This window comes from Alexandromys fortis, unplaced genomic scaffold (assembly GCF_014885135.2).
Source record: "Alexandromys fortis isolate MF-2015 unplaced genomic scaffold, M_Fortis_MF-2015_v1.1 scaffold_282, whole genome shotgun sequence".
Taxonomy (NCBI): Eukaryota; Metazoa; Chordata; class Mammalia; order Rodentia; family Cricetidae; genus Alexandromys; species Alexandromys fortis.
In genome coordinates, this window is record NW_026068199.1 from 425,541 (window position 1) to 437,200 (window position 11,660).

The 11,660-nt window shown below is 42.0% G+C and overlaps 1 protein-coding gene across 2 annotated transcripts; it reads left to right on the forward strand.

Moving 5' to 3' along the window:
- Positions 1-517: 517 nt before the first annotated feature.
- LOC126493052 (leukocyte immunoglobulin-like receptor subfamily B member 3) lies at positions 518-7,533 on the forward strand. 2 transcript variants are annotated; one of them, XM_050129809.1, is made up of 10 exons: positions 518-596; positions 679-714; positions 890-1,174; positions 1,306-1,611; positions 2,543-2,827; positions 2,953-3,258; positions 3,484-3,780; positions 4,025-4,327; positions 4,625-4,675; positions 7,293-7,533. In XM_050129809.1, exons 1-10 carry the CDS (start codon positions 563-565, stop codon positions 7,409-7,411), a joined length of 2,022 nt encoding a protein of 673 aa, XP_049985766.1. In that variant the 5' UTR covers positions 518-562; the 3' UTR covers positions 7,412-7,533. The 2 variants fall into 2 exon arrangements, with proteins under 2 accessions (XP_049985766.1, XP_049985768.1); XM_050129811.1 differs by lacking the exon at positions 2,953-3,258.
- The last annotated feature ends 4,127 nt before the right edge of the window (positions 7,534-11,660 follow it).

The window sequence follows — 11,660 nt, forward strand, 5'->3', positions numbered from 1 at the left end:
AAATATGAAGATTATTTCACATACAAATGTAAAGAGGAATAAAGCAAAACCACATGTCAATTTGTATTTCATATGTGTCATGTTTATACATGTATTTTTTGTTTGTTTTTACAAGACAGGGTTTCTCTGTGAAACAATCCTGACGTCCTGTAACTCACTTTGTACACCAGGCTGACCTCAAATTTAGAGATCTACCTGCCTCTGCCTCCCGAGTGCTGGAATTAAAGATAAGTGCCACCACTGCCTGACCATCCATGTGTTTCTTACATGTAATCTTCATAAAGTTCCAAAGATGAGGACAGAATGGGGGAGACACTGATTGGATTATAGAAACATCAACCATCAAAGAACTGATTTCACAATCTACTACCTGACCTAATCCCAGCCTTGAGAAAGTCAGAGCCTGAAGAAGGCAGTTCCCCTTTTTGTGGGGTTGTGCCAATACAACCATGTCATGCGGAGTACCTGCCTCCAGAGGCCACACCCTGTGTTTCCTATCTCTCCAGGCAGTCTCCCATACCTCTGCTCATAAACACAGTTGCAGCTTCCAGGAGGAGATGCCATGACCTTCACCTTCACAGCCCTGCTCTGTGTGGGTGAGATGTGGAGATGGGGAGGGGATAACTTGGTCTAAGACTGATGCTGTCCCACAGTCTCTCACAGGGAACTCTCTTACAGGACTGACTCTGGGCCTAGGGACCCAAGTGCTGGCAGGTGAGTGTATGCAAATGCTCTGACCTTTGCTTCTCATCATTCCTGGAGCCATGCTGGGCGGTGAGGCTAGAAAATGTCATATGTGTGCTAAACCTGGGGATGGCTGGAGTATTGGGGTTGGGGCATGAAATCTGAGGATGACTCTCCTGGGTCATAGCTGTTCATTTCCTTACAGGGACTCTCCCTAAACCTATCCTCAGAATACAGCCAGACTCTGTTGTATCTGAAAAGGCTACAGTGACCATCGTGTGTGAGGGAACAACAGGAGGCAAAGTGTACAGTCTGTATAAAGATGGATATAAATATTTAAGTCCCACAGAGATTCTACAGAATTCTATTGACAAGGCTGAATTCACCATCTCAAACATAGAATATCATCATGCAGGACGATATAGTTGCCAGTATCAGACACATGATGGATGGTCAGAACACAGTGAACCCCAGAAGCTGGTGGTTACAGGTGAGAGGACACACAAGGTCCACAGCCTTGGGCTTGATGGTAAAGAAGTGAATTTGTTCAAAAGAACTTCCTCCAACACCATGAAAGATGAGCCCTTGAGAACATTTAATTGATTCCACTTTCTCTCCTAGGAGTCTATAGGAAACCCAGTCTGTCAGCCCTGCCCAGTCCTGCAGTGACTGAAGGAGGGAATGTCACCCTCCAATGTGCCTCAAAACAGCAATATGACAGGTTTGTTCTGATTAAGGAAGGACAAAAGAAGCTTTCCAGGATGCTGAACTCACAGTATAAAAACTCTACTAGGCAGTTTCAGGCCCTGTTCTCTGTGGGCCCTGTGACCTCCAGTCAAAGGTGGACATTCAAATGCTACAGCTTTAACAAGAACAGCCCACTGGTGTGGTCAGAACCTAGTGACCCCCTGGAGCTCCTGCTTTCAGGTGAGGAATCCAAGACTTCCCCTAGAATGATGTTGGAATGATAGAGGTGCTCAGAGAGGTCTTGGTGTGTACTGTACGTGAGGAGTCAGGACTCATGAGCCCATTGACACAGAGTGGGACCCAAGATGCAGAATCCAAGGCAGACAGTGACAGCAAAGCCCTGCAGGTCCAGGACAGAAAAGAATCTTCATGGAACCTTCTGGCATTTTGGATCAGCTTGGACAACCACAAGAGCTCAAGGAACCCACAGATGAGAGGGAGGAAAGACTGTAGGAGTCAGAGCCCTTAGGGCATTAGGTGAACATGGTCTATACAGTCAACCAAGCAGGGAGCATGAGAGCTCACAGAGACTGAAAGAACAACCATGGAGATTACATGAGTCTGCTCGAGGCCCTCTGCACACATGCTGTGGTTGTTTACCTTAGGTGTTTTGTTTTATTCTGTGTAGCTCTTTATGTCCTGTAACTGCCTGTGTAGACCAGACTGGCATTGAACTTCCAGAAATATGCCTGTGTTATTTTCCTGAGTCTGGAATTACATGCATGCACCACCACTGCCTGGCTAGCTTAGGGATTATTTTAGACTCATAACAATAGGAGTGGGGCTGTCTCTGACTCTTATCTGCATGTGGGATGTTTTTTTTTTCTTTTTCTGGGTTGCCTTGTCCAGCATTAATATAAGAATGTGTGCCTATTCTTATTGCATGCTTTTACATTTCTTGTTGGAATAATATCACTGGGAAACCTGTGTTTTCTTAAGGGAAACAGAGGTGCAGTGGATATCTTGGAGAGGGAAGAGGTAAGGCTACTACTATTAGGATGTATTGTATGAGAGAAGAATAAATTAAAAGGAAAAAAGAGTCATCCACAATGTGACTTTCCAAGTGCCACTTTCAGACAAACTCATCTTCTTCTTTCCTACTTCCTTGCAGGGACCCTCCACAAACCCACCATCAAGGCTGAGCCAGGCTCTGTGATTGCAAGTGGAAGTACAGTGACTATCTCTTGTCAGGGGACCATGGATACAGAAATATATATTCTGTATAAAGAAGGAAGTCAGAAACCATGGGGTACACAGACCCCAGAGGAAACTGAGAGCAATGCCAAGTTTTCCATCACTTATGTAAGAAGGCAACATGTGGGTCATTATCGCTGTTACTCCTACAGTTTGGCTGGTTGGTCAGAGCGCAGTGACAGCCTGGAACTGGTGGTGACAGGTGAGGGGACAGGCAGGGTCTCAGCCCGAAGCTCTGCTCTCAGAAGTATTCCCCTCCCACACTCTAGCCATGGAGAGCACTGTGGCTGTGTGAGCCCATGTAACAGGCTGCTAATTCTGTCCTAGGAATCCAAAAGGGTAAACCCAGGCTGTCAGCACTGCCCAGCCCTATGGCGACTTCAGGAAGGAACATCACTCTCCAATGTATTTCATGGGAAAGATATGACAAACTCATTCTCACCAAGGAAGATCAGAAATTCCTCAGCTCCATGAACTCACAGTACATACACAGTATTAGGCAGTACCAAGCCTATTTCTCTATAGATCATATAACTCCAGATCAAAAAGGGACATTCCGATGTTATGGTTACTACAAACAAGCCCCACAGATGTGGTCAGTACCCAGTGACCCCCTGGAAATACAAATCTCTGGTGAGTCAGCCCCATCATTGACCAAATATTTTTGACACCCTAGCCCCTTGCCATAGATCTGTTCTGCTGAGTAGTTGCAGAGAAAAAGTATAAAAGAAAGAGCCAAGTGACAGATCCAGATCCTGAAAGCTGGGAAGAAGCACTGATATGCGTAGGACAGGATGACAGGGATAGGTGTTTGCTAAAAGCTAGATCCCCAGGCCATAGTCTGTCACCTCCCTCTAGGCCTGTCCAAGAAGCCCTCGCTGCTGACTCACCAAGGCCATATCCAGAACCCTGGAAAGAACCTCACCCTGCAGTGTTGGTCTGACATCAACTATGATAGATTTGCTCTGCACAAGGTAGGGGAAGACAACCTCACACAGCACTATGTCCAGTGGAGCCAGGATGACCTCTCCTTGGCAAACTTCACACTGGCATCTGTTGGCAGCTCTACTGGAGGCCAATACAGATGCTATGGTGCAAACAACCTCTCCTCTGAGTGGTCAGCCTCCAGTGACCCCCTGGATATCCTGATCGCAGGTGAGGAACTAAATAGATACTATCAGGCACTTAGGTTCAGCATGCGTTCTCATGGGGAATTTAAGGAGGTGGTGGCTGGGATGAGGGATAGGGATGTTATTTGGGAACAAATGCAGAGACAGCAGAGCAGAAGAATGGCTCAGGCAGAGAACGAAGACAGAGTTCCGGGTGTTGAGGACAGATACAGGTTATGTGTCATCTCAGAACGTTGAAGGTAGCCTTTCATCATCCCTTTTCTCCTTAGGACAGCTATTTTTCACTCCTTCCCTCTCAGTGAAGCCTAACTCAACAGTATACTCAGGAGACAATGTGACCCTACTCTGTCGGTCAACATACAAGGTGGACACTTTCATTCTATCGAAGGATGGAGCAGCCCACCCAACCAAGCGAATAAAATCAAAGTTCCAAATGTGGGAGTTTCAAGCAGAATTCAACATGAGTGCTGTGTCCTCAATGCTCTCAGGCACATACAGGTGCTATGGTTCTTGGGACTCATCTGTCTACCTGTTGTCAAACTCCAGTGCCCCCGTGGAGCTCACTGTCTCAGGTGAAGTGACCCTAAACTGACATGGTGACTTAGAATCCAAAGCCTAGGAGAGCCCTTGATTTGGGTGTGATTAAAGGGACAATAGGAAAGGTTAGTCTGAAGACACTTTCCCTGCCAGAGAAGATGATGCCAACTTCAGTCCTTCAAGTAATGTCCACTCCATTCTCTATTTCAATCTAGGTTTGAGGTAGACAGCATGAGGATCTTGGGAAGATTACAGGGCAGATGTAGGACAGTGAGGAGGACAAGACTTGGGTTAGCATCTAACGCTCACCCTCCTCTTGTTCTTTTCTCTAGGATCCATCCGACCCTCCAACCTTCCACCATCAAGGCCCAAACCAACAGCTGGTGAGTATCAGGCACCTAAGTGCAGGAAGTGTGTTCCACCCCCAGGTAGCTTGATTACTCTTAGCCCAGAAAAATCTTCATTTCTCTGTCACTTCAGCTTGTGAGTTCACAACAGAGACCCCAGAGGCTCAGAATTTAGTTTGTGCTACGGAGGGTGGAATCCAGAGAAATATGTTTAGGTCCAGGCAGATAATTAGGAGAACAGGGAACCCAGACATTCTTCTTCCCATCCTGACAATATGGCTCTGAGAACAAACCTCTTCACTGCATGAAGTCAGGCCCCAGAAGGCTACAAAATTGTTGGAATATGGGACACTAGTGGACAATAGCAAGTTGTGGAATTCAAATAACTGCTTCTAAAGATACAGAATTGAAATATTCTTTTTCTGGATAGCTACTTCTTTGCATAAAAAAGGAGTAAGTGTGGCCCATACCTTAAGTTTCTTTCAGTACTGGCCTTAGCTGTTACTTCTCATTACAAAAGAATCCTCCAGACTCTGCAGTGGATCTGTCCCATTGTCCCCTAGTGGTTGTAATTTGTGCAAAAGTGAGGCACTGGGCTATAGCAGGGCATTCAGACTCCTTCTTCTAGATCATGGAACATAGTTCTAGTATTCTCCATGAGTTCTGTGACCTCTACTCTCAGGAGAATCTAGAGGTTCTCTGAATACCTCAATGCATCTCTATATATGCTGTATTTTGCCAGTGCTCCTGTGAAACTCATGGTCCCAGCTGAGGTGATCCAGATTTTTTCTGAACTGAAGGGGTCTCTCAGCATCCTCCATGTGGAGCAATTGTTGGCTAGGATTGGGTTACATATAATGTAGAGGGTCAGCCAGATTGGTATTTATCATCATAATGGTAGAGGACCACATGGATATTTCTAGGAATTCTTATTACAGTCCTTCCTAATGGAATCCAGAAGGTTTCAGGCAGTCTAAAGGAGCATCTTGGGAGGCCACAGACAGATGTAGGATACTAAGCAGAAACCAGCCCACAGTGCTGACCTTTGTTCATCACCCACCACTTATCAGTATTTACCACCCTTACTCTCAATGCATCCATGGCTCACAGAGTCTCCAGAGGAAGAGGTAGAGGTAGTCTTCTTGTAATAAGCATTAATCTTGCCTTGCTATATACTCATTCTATCAAAACAGATTCACATCTCCAGCTCAACCCTACCCAAAAGAATTCATAATGAGCACCTGAACATAGCAATTATCACATTAAACAAAATAAAACCCAGCAGTCACAATCACAACCTATTGCTTTGTAAAATCTACAACTTTTCCCTACATGGTGAAATAGGGGTCCTGAGACTGTATGGTCTCTACATTCTTTGAAGGTTGACAGCTAAGACTATCTCCCACATGCCCTTGGTGTGTTGATCTGACCAAGAGAAGCTTTGGGGTAGGACATGCATGGCCCCTCTACCACAGACCCTGGAGTCTCCTAAAGTGGTGGGAGATCTGTACCACTCTCTCCTCATGCTGCAGCCAGTCCCATTTGTCTTAATATCTACTACTTGTAAATATTACAAAAGTTAGGATTATAAATGTCAGTCTTGAGAGCTATGCCTAGTGTGAGACAGTCATGTAATCCTGTAAACCTAGTGACTTGCCATGTATACTCTTTCCTAGTTCACACACACACACACACACACACACACACACACACACACAAAACACTTTTGAGATCCAGGACTGCAAAGCAGTCTATATAACTCTTGCCTACACCTTGATTCTACATTACTCAAAGAATATGAAAAACACACGGTGATCAATATACACCAAAAGTGTGTGCTCCTATTTGTAATTTCTTGGTCTGATGTGGGGATGAACATCTCGGGAACTTTAACACCAAGACACAGGTTATCAACCTTAGAAGAAACCATATCTAATCTCTGAGATTATAAGGAAGTTTCTTCTCACTCAACCCTATAAGGTCCCTGGGTACTCATAAGAGATCAGAGAAATATTCAGATCAAAGAAGAGATGGGAGCATCTAAGTATAACAATAACAAACACTCAACAAAAACATGCATTTGGGAAATCATCCAAAACTGAGGATGTATGTCAGATAATCTCTGTTGAGTTCACCAGAGACAACACAATCAGAATGGTCCTGTGGCTGCTTGGTGCAGTGACTCAGGATCGATACCAGTGATGTCTTACCAATGTATTCTACTCTGAATTTCCTGTTTTCACTGGTGTTTTCACAGGGACAGTGAATGAACTAATAAGAATATGAGGGAATGCAGCTATGTCAAGGGAAAGATTCATACCAGAAATTCATTAGTTTATAGAATGAGAATGATGGCTATTTGCATTAAATCAAAAAGTGGAACTCAAAAGAAACCCTCAGCTCTCTTAAGCACACCCACATCATACTCTTCTGTTCTCAGGATCAGCTGAGACTATCAGTGCATTCTAGAGCATGGTCAAAACCCAAGACAGGTGAGAGATTTAAAACTGAAAACCCTGGAAACAGGGGCCAAATTCTGTCCAGGGAAGATAGGGACTCTGGACAGAAATTCATTTATCTTGGGAACGTTAAGCTCTCTTGAGGGAATTTTGACCATCACTAATCTCTGCAATTTCTTTTTCTACAACCACAGCCTCAAAAAACCAGGATCACACAGTGGAGAATGTCATCAGGATGGGGTTTGCTGTCATGATCCTCATAGTCCTTGGGTTTCTGGTCTTTAAGGCTTGGGGCAACCAGAGGCAGAGTTAACATGCTGCTGAGATGTAATCAGAAGAAAAAGAAGTGCACATTTCAAGATTTCAGAGCCTGGGAAACAAATCTTATGATCCATGTTTTCTGTAAAAACAACAAAAGAAGAAATCCATTTCTTACCACTGAGTAGTACTACATTGTGTAAATGTGGCACATTTTTCTTATCCATTTTTCCATTGAGGGGTATATGCGTTGTTTCCAGGTTCTGCCTATTATGAATAATGCTACTATGAACATAGTCGAGAATGTCCTTGTGGTATAAATGAGCATCCTTTGGGTATATACCCGAAAGTGGTATTACTGGGTCTTGAGGTAGATTATTCTCAACTTTCTGAGAAACCAAAGTACTGATTTCCAAAGCATCTGTACAAGTTTGCACTCCCACCATCAAGGGAGGAGTGTTCCCTTTACCCCACATCCTCTCCAGCATAAGTTGTCATTACTGTTTTTGGTTTTGGCCATTCTTACAGGTGTAAGATGGAATCTCAGAGTTGTTTTGATTTGGATTGCTCTGATGTCTAAGGATGTTGAGCATTTCCTTAAGTGACTTTCGCCCATTTGAGATTCATCTGTTGAGAGTTCGCTGTTTAGGTCTGTACACCATTTTTTATTGGATTATTTGTTCTTTTGATAACCAGTTTCTTGACTTCTTTGTATATTTTGAATATCAGTCCTCTGTCTGATGTAGGGTTGGTTAAGATCTTTTCCCATTTTTTAGACTGCTGTTTTGTCTTGTTAACCATGTCCTTTGCTTTACAGAAGCTTCTCAGTTTCAATTTATTGTTTATTAATTTATCAATTGTTTCTGTCAGTGTCTGTGCTACTGAGGTTAAATTTAGGAAGTGGTCTTCTCTGCCAATGCTTTCAAGTGTACTTCCCACATTCTCTTCTTTGAGGTTCAGTGTGTGAAATTTGCAGGCAAATGAATGGATCTAGAAGAAAAAATTCTGAGTGAGGTACCCAGACCCAGAAAGACAAATATAATAAGAACTCACTCTTAAGTGGCTTTGAGACATAAAGCAAAGAAAAAAACAGCTTACAGTCCACAACCCCAGAGAACCTAGATAACAAAGAGGACCCTAAGAGAAACATACATGGATCTACATATAAAGGAGAAAAAGACAAGATCTCCTGAGTAAATTGAGAGTATGGGGGTCATTGGGAAGGTTGGAGGGGAGAGGGGATGAAGGAAGAGGAGCAGAGAAGAATATCTAGTGCAATAAAAACAATTTAAAAATGAAATAAGGATAACTATATGTTTTTCTGGAGTGGGGGAGGGGAGGGAAATGGGAGGCAGGGAGGAGGCGGAAATTTTTTCAATAAAAAATATATATAAATGAAATGAGAAAAAATCCAGTTCTCACATTGAGGAACTGTTTTGACAGAGTCTACAGGGAGCAAATATGTTTTGGGTACAGAAGAAGGTGTGATTGTTGTGATGAGATCATTCCTCAGCAAATGAATGTACATCCCTCCACCTTCTGGGGACATTTGCTGACTGAACTGACTTTTCTGGATATTCAAAGTAGGGAATATGCTGTCCCATCTGTCTGGCTTGGATACTCATTTCTGTACATTTTTCTTTCTTTCCCTCTCATGTATCATTTTTCATTTATACATTGCCACATTCTTTATGGCTGTAGAGTCTCTCTGTTGGACTAGAAACAAGGAAGGTTCCTTAATAAGAAAAATGACATGTAAAATCAGAAACTAGAATTTATAGTCACTCTGCTTATGATGCCCCAAATCTCTTTCCACCACCCTCAACCTTTCAGTCTTCAATATATTTTTTCTTGGAGTTTCTCCTGAAAGGCAATGATACCACACTGAAGGAATAAGGACAATCTGGCAAATTAGTGTGGGCAGGACTTCGAAGGCGTTTCCTTACACAAAGTCCTGATCTGTGACATTTTTCTGACCACTGTAAATATCCCCATCAAAGACATCTTCACAAGAACAGTGTAACATCACAGGTGTGAGGGTGTGAAATGATTCATGAAATGTATGTTTTTCAATTCATTTTCCACTGCTTATTTCTCATATATGCTAAAGTAATTGGCTAGTATAACAATCATCCCAGAATCTCCTTGCTAGGATGACTTATCAAACAATGATTTAGAATTTCTACATAGACGGCCATGTTATCTTCAAACAATGATAGTAGTATTTATTTCTCTCTCTCTCTCATTTATCTTTAATGAAATGGTTTTTTTACTTTACTTTTGTTTATGTTTTAGCTAAGTCTTCAAGTACAAAGCTGAGAATGTGTGAAGAGAGGAGATTCTGTTACCTTCTTCAGAATTTAATGCAAAATTTCTGCTTTCTCACAACCCAGTATGATGCCAAATTTGATGTTTGGGATACGTGAAATAATTCTGAATTGGGAGGTTCTCTGTTCCTAGTTTCCTTTGAGTGTCTATAATGAATGGCTGCGGGACATTGAAAAATGCTAACTCTTTATCAAAAATAGTCTCCATTATGTATGTTTTTAATTTTAACTTTGTTATTATTATCAAAATATATTATTTTCAATGTTGAATAGGATTTTCATGACTAGGTTAGTTCTAATTTTTCAAGAGGTATTTTTTTCATTTTGTAATACATTCCCATGACTAATAGTAGAATATGGTCCAAAATTCATGTTTAGTAAATGTTTATCATGTTGTAAACATTATAGAATACTTAACAAACTCTCATGAATATAAAGTCATAGAATACATGTTCTTCAGGACTGTCCTTCCATGGTGCACAAATGACATTTTTTTTTAGACTTTGCAGCTATGTTCATGGGAGGTTTTACCCTACAGTTTGTTTTATCTGATTATTTTGTCTTGATTTGCAATTAGGTGATGCTGCCCTTGGAGAATGACTTAGGTTACACGTTCCACTCTCCAGACCTGAGTGTCTAGTTATTTTGGTAGGCTGTACTCAATGTTCCCTCTTCCTGAGCAGATCTTTTTGTTTTATTTTTCTTTGGGTTTTTTTGTTTGTTTGTTTGTTTCTTTGAGTTTTTTTTTTCAGACAAGGTCTCTCTACAATGCCCTGCTTATCCTATAACTCATTATTAAGACCTGCTTGGTCTTAAACTCACAGATACCCACCTCCCCTGCCTACAAGCTGCTGGATTCAAAGGAATATACCACCAAAACTAGCAGCTGAGCAAGACATAGGATACTAACTACACTTGTCTACACCATCGGTATAGCACCTTACTCTGTCCCTATCGAAAAGTGTTACCTGGTTCTGTCATGCTTTCATCTAAATCTAGCAGACCCATAGAGGGACAAGATATGTCCTGGTTCTGATCCATGATGTCTAGAATGAAGTCAAGAAATTGATGTTTTGATAGTTACTACATTAGAGGGAATTGTAAAGGGTACAAGGGGCCACATGACACCACTAATCCAAGATGGTCTATGGTCTTTTACACTCTGTGCACAACAATAGATCACAGGAAGTCATGAAACATGGTTAAGGAAACACGTTGCTAATTGCAAAATGAACAGAATCTATTACCTCTGACTCTGTTCCTTATATAGCAGTCAGATACTTTTTATCCCCTAAGCATTAGTGCTGAGGGCACTGACACAAGATCTGCAATGTCATACCAGGAACTGTTTCCTATAGAAAAGCAAAGAGGGAAAATATACTACGGAGGTTTGGACGCAGACATGGGAGTAGGAGGGGCCCTAACTTTAGCCATAACCAAAACTTCTTAACACTCCAGACACTTCTGCCTGAAGTGGAAAAAGGAGGAATGAGCAAAATTAAACTGAGTCCAAAGGGAAATGTCTGGATGTATCCAGAAGAGATACCTGATATCTATAAAATTATAGACTCTCCTTCTGTACCTAAGTCAGCAAACTACATGCTAAGATGATGGAATGGATGTGATCATGTCAAGAATCCCAGACTATGTTTCATGTGTTGTCCTATGAGAGAAGGAGCATCAGGTTCTGATGTCTCTTAACATCATTAATCAAGAAAGTGCCCACACAGACATGACTACAGTGGAATCTGATCAAAGAATATTCTCAGTTGAGGTTCCCTATTTCCAAAGTGACTTTTGACCATGTAAAGATGATGAAAACTAACCAGTGCACTCTCCCAACCCAATTCAAATTTTCAGGAATAATAATTCTTCTATAAACCCACCAGTGTTGCTGCACTAGTTGATTCTCACACTAACCCTGAAGGAAAAGGTATTACCATCATTGTATACCAAGGAAGGACAGAGATTCTTACC

Bases quoted from the DNA above. Each gene is read 5' to 3' on its own strand.
- LOC126493052 (XM_050129809.1), top strand. From the start codon at position 563: ATGACCTTCACCTTCACAGCCCTGCTCTGTGTGG. The intron at 715-889 runs GTGAGTGTATGC...ATTTCCTTACAG, and splicing joins AGGGACCCAAGTGCTGGCAG to GGACTCTCCCTAAACCTATC. The intron at 4,328-4,624 runs GTGAAGTGACCC...TCTTTTCTCTAG, and splicing joins CGTGGAGCTCACTGTCTCAG to GATCCATCCGACCCTCCAAC.